At 39.0% G+C, this 4,779-nt stretch overlaps 2 protein-coding genes across 2 annotated transcripts; both read left to right on the top strand.

Annotated features, from left to right (window-relative positions):
• Positions 1–561: 561 nt before the first annotated feature.
• On the top strand, positions 562–1,313 carry LOC129730634 (glutathione S-transferase 1-like). Its single transcript, XM_055690128.1, has one exon. It carries the CDS (start codon positions 588–590, stop codon positions 1,233–1,235), a length of 648 nt encoding a protein of 215 aa, XP_055546103.1. The 5' UTR covers positions 562–587; the 3' UTR covers positions 1,236–1,313.
• A 185-nt stretch (positions 1,314–1,498) lies between these two features.
• LOC129730637 (glutathione S-transferase D1-like) lies at positions 1,499–2,232 on the top strand. The gene is made up of 2 exons (XM_055690142.1): positions 1,499–1,630; positions 1,689–2,232. The coding sequence occupies exons 1-2, from the start codon at positions 1,499–1,501 to the stop codon at positions 2,199–2,201; spliced, it is 645 nt and encodes a 214-aa protein (XP_055546117.1). The 3' UTR covers positions 2,202–2,232.
• Positions 2,233–4,779: the final 2,547 nt, after the last annotated feature.

The raw sequence follows: 4,779 nt of genomic DNA, 5'->3' as shown, positions 1-4,779 counted from the left end.
GAGTTTTTCGTCATGACATGTGAGTGCGGTAAGTGAAGTACTGTCAAAATCTCTGTAAATGGAGGGGGATTATTTTTAAACAATTTTTAACATAAATTTTGCAAAGATTGCACTCAAAATATTCACTTTATACACAAAACTTTATAAAGATCGTTTTGGTTCGTTCACAAATTCAACCCAAAACGTTTACGTTTGACTCATCATTTTGTGGCAAAACATGCAGCACAACGCTTACCAGCAAAAATCACAATCTCTCGATAAGCATGACATCCTACGCCTGTTAGAGACGGTTGCTTTTTCCGGCTACTGGACATCGAAGCGCACCGGGCGAATTTCGGTTGCAGCAGGGTTCAAAAAATTCCATCATCCGCTTTCTTTATTTTGTCATCCAGGTGACATAACGGGCTGCGATAAACACCCTATGACAGTGCTTTTTTCGCTTACCTTGCGTTGATTATCTGTGCACTTCGATAGCATACAATTTTGGCTTCTGGGTAAAACAATCACAGCCTATTGGTGTATAAAAGTGGCACTTTCAGAAGCCAAATTAAGTAGTATCAATCGTAATCTCTCTTCGAGCAGTGGAAATGGATCTGTACTATACGATTGTCTCACCGCCCTCGCGGTCGGTAATTCTTCTGGCGCGATATCTCGACATCTCACTGAACCTTAAAGATTTAAAGCTCGCTACGGGTGAGCATCTGTCCGAATGGTTCCTGAAGATAAACCCTCAGCACTGCGTGCCGACGCTGGTGACTGAGGAAGGCGTACCACTGTGGGAGAGCAACGCAATTATGGTCTATCTGGCGGATCGTTTCGATAAGGAGGCGAAAGTTTATCCGAAGGATCCTCTGAAGCGGGCGGTGGTCAACCAGCGACTCTGTTTCGATCTGACAACACTGTACAAGAACGTCAGTGGCTATTATGGACCGATTGTGATGCGTGGTGCAACTCCGGATGAAAATTTATACAAGCAGGTGGAGCAGGCGTTCGGATATTTGGAGGGATTCTTGGCGAAAAGTAAGTTCGCCGCTGGCGATCAGATTACGGTGGCGGATTTTGCTCTCATCACCTCAGTGTCGATGGCAGCCGCGATGAAGTTCGACTTGACCAAGTACCCGAACGTTGAACGGTGGACAAAGCTTTGCGTAAGTACGATGACCGGTTACGAGGATGTTTCCAATCAGGCTAAAGCCGCCTGGAAGGCGTTTATGGAAAGCAAGCAGAGCAAGTGAGCTGTCTACTATGCACCTGTTTATCGTATTATTAATGTACATCGTCAGCAAACATTGAATTCAATAAACGTGATTGATTAAGTCTAATAATACTAGCCACTTCAATTTCATAGACAAACAGATATTGTTACCTAGAGCAGTAGTATTATAAGAGTCGCTGGAATAAGGTTGAACGTCTTTTATCCTCTGCCAACTCCGTCTCATTCACTATATAAAATCTTCCGAACGGGGGAACAAGCTAATCAGTATAATTTACTAGTAACATGGATCTCTACTATCATATAATTCCACCACCAAGCAGAGCTGTGTTGGTTTTAGCAAAAAAGTTAAAAATCAGGTTCAATCTAATTTCTACCGACACCCGCGATGCGGCCCAAATGGACGTCCTAGCTGAAGTAAGCTGAATCTTATTCGTGATCCGCTTTTATCGCACTCTAATGTCACACGATTCAGGTCAACTCGCTGCAATCGATGCCAACGCTAGTGGACGACGGCATCATAGTAGGCGAGTCGCACAACATCCTCATGTACTTGGCGGAGAAGTTCGACACCGAAGAAACGTTATGCCCTTCGGATCCATCGCAGCGGGCCCGAGTCCTCGAGTGTATGTTCTTCGATACCAACATGTACAAGTGCTTTGTCGCCTATTCGATGCCGGTGGTGATTAAACGGCTCGAACCGAACGACGAACTGTTGGAGAAGCTACTGGTCTGCATCCGGGCCTTCGATCGCTACATGCAGGATCGCAGCTACGTCGCCTGTGAGCACTTCACTGTGGCCGATTTGGCACTGTCTCAGACGATTGCCGCTCTGGAGGTGATCAAAATCCAGGTTGCGGATTACGCCAACGTGAACCGCTGGTACGAGAAGATACGCGACGAGTTGCCGGGCGCCGAGGAGTTGCAGGCTCGGTGTGAGGACGCGTTGCGTGCCTTTTTGGTGCGGAAATACGGGGATCTGGATTAATGAGAATAGCCCAGCGGAGCTGCGTATACACCGTTAGTCTTCACATTGCTATGGTTTTTAATGTTTCTATGGTTTTATATAAAGATGGAGTGCTACGTACAGTTAAGCAACGATTGGAATGGTATTTAATCGTCTTGTGATGTAACATTGTAGTGAAGTGTTCGTAACGCAAATATATGCATTCGTCATTCGTCATACTATCCGAAGTCCTTCGTCAAACCTGCAGCTCGTCAGACCTGAAGATCCTGGTCTAGAAATAAAACTTCGGTATTTCGACTTTTCAGGAAATGCTCAACAGTACATATCACTCTTAAACGACAGTTCAATAACTCGTTGGAAAGATCTAGTTTTAAGACTTATCGGGACTTCGGACGAAGATCCACTAAGAGCCGATCACCACCCAATCGGAATCCAGCTGGATGAAACTCTCACTGTAATCAATCGCAGGCCGAGATGGTTTTACAAAGATGCTGATTGAGCCGTCTATCAAACACCAGACTGGTCGACTCCATTCATTCCATTGTATACACTAGGGTGGGGCAAAGTGATTGATTTTCCAGAACCAAGCTTTTTTTTGGTTCCTTTTGGGGCTCCGAATAATCCCAAATTTACCGGAATTCGATTGGTTTTGTTTTTGCTTGGCGCATGCATTTCAAATTTGTATGAAAATTTGTATGGGAAAACCTAGTTGTTTACATTTCCCTAGAACATGCAGGTTTTGTAATTCCATGATTTCTACGCGTTAGTTGAACCACCAATCTCTTCCTCTGGCCGGTAGTTCTTCATCTCATGATAATATCATCAACCATAACTGTTGTGCCAACATCTTCGCACTTTCTACGATGGGTCAAACCAACCCCATTGCACAATGGTCCAGAAACCAAATTTACGGGGAAATTTGGGTCTAGAGCTCTACAGCAATGTTTTAGAGAAAAACTTTCTTCTACAAAGTTGTTACATATGATAAAGCGCCTATTGGAAAATTATCAAAAATTAGGGTAACCAAAATTTTCTATGCATACAAGTATCTAACTTTTTTATCTTTTCAGATAGAAGAAAAACTTGTTCTACAATGGTATAGCTCCAATAATTTCAAGTAACTTAGAAAAAAAGTTTTTCTCTATCTTTGAAAACAACCTATTTATATTAAAAAAAAACACATTTTGCGCTCTAACTTCTTTATTTCAAGTTTCACCTTAAAACTGTCTTCAAACGACTTTTAGAGTTTTTCAAGAGAAACAATTTGCAATGCTGATATTGTAAATATCATAATTCTACTCAAAGTTATAAATGTTTTTCATGAAAAAACAGGCGTTTTTCATTTGTTTGTCATTCTTTTTGGGGCAAACATGAAAAATATCTCTTGGTCTCAGTTTAAAGGGAAGATTTGACTCTATAAATAGAGGATTTTCTAAAAATATGTTATTTTTTAAATATGAGTAGAATTTTATATATTACACATAGAAAAACACGCAGATTCGGTTTTCTGGTTTTTTTTCTTATAACTAGAAATAATTACCTTAAATTTGGTTCAAAAAGATTGAAAATCGATAAACTGGTTTAAAAGTTAGGATTTTTTCAAATTAAATACATCGAACATAGTCGTTTTTTTAATGGTGACCCTATTTCGAAGTCGGTCACGCAAAGTGTTTCAATTGCGCACAAAATCGCAGGGATGAATCTATGTTGAAAAGGATCAAACCTGTATTTTTTCGTTGGGTTGTTAGGGGGACTAGCTCCGAAATAGGGTGACCATAAAAAAGGGCTATATTCGATGTATTTTATTTAAAAAAAATCATAACTTTTGAACCAGTTGATCGATTTTCGATCTTTTTGAATCAAATTAAAGTTGATTACTTCTAGTTGTAAGAAAAAATACCAGAAAAATTTATCTGCGTGCTTTTCTATGCGTAATATATAAAATTATTTAAATTTTATTTATTTTAATTATTTAAAGTTTTTCAATTGAGTTTTACTCGAATTCAAAATATAACATATTTTTAAAAAATCCTCCATTTATAGAGTCAAGTATTTCTTTCAAAGTGAGACCAAGAGATATTTTTCAAGCTTGCCCCAAAAAGAATGACAAACAAATGAAAAACGCATGTTTTTTGATAAAAAACGTTTATAACTTTGAGTAAAATTGAGATGTTTAAAATATCAGCATTGCAAATTGATTCTGTTGAAAAACTCTAAAAGTTTTCAAAGATAGAGAAAAACTTTTTTTTCAAAGTTACTTGAAATTATTGGAGCTATAACATTGTAGAACAAGTTTTTCTTCTATCTGAAAAGATAAAAAAGCTAGATACTTATTACATAAAAAATTTTGGTCACCCTAGTTTTTGATAGTTTTTCAATAGGCGCTTTATCATATGTAACAACTTTGTAGAAGAAAGTTTTTCCATAAAATATTGCTATAGAGCTCTAAACCCAAATTTCCCCCAAAATTTGGTTTCTGGACCATTGTGCATTCGGTCGAATAGCTGCATCATTTCTTTTTTTTTTTTTTCATTTTCCGGACTATCCCGGACTACCCTTTTACTGTCCCGGACAGTCCATGAAAGAAACAGAGTGCAGT

The sequence above is a fragment of the Wyeomyia smithii genome, chromosome 1, assembly GCF_029784165.1.
Source record: "Wyeomyia smithii strain HCP4-BCI-WySm-NY-G18 chromosome 1, ASM2978416v1, whole genome shotgun sequence".
NCBI lineage: Eukaryota > Metazoa > Arthropoda > Insecta > Diptera > Culicidae > Wyeomyia > Wyeomyia smithii.
The sequence above is the reverse complement of the archived record's forward strand: the minus strand, read 5'-3'. Positions and strand labels throughout refer to the sequence as shown.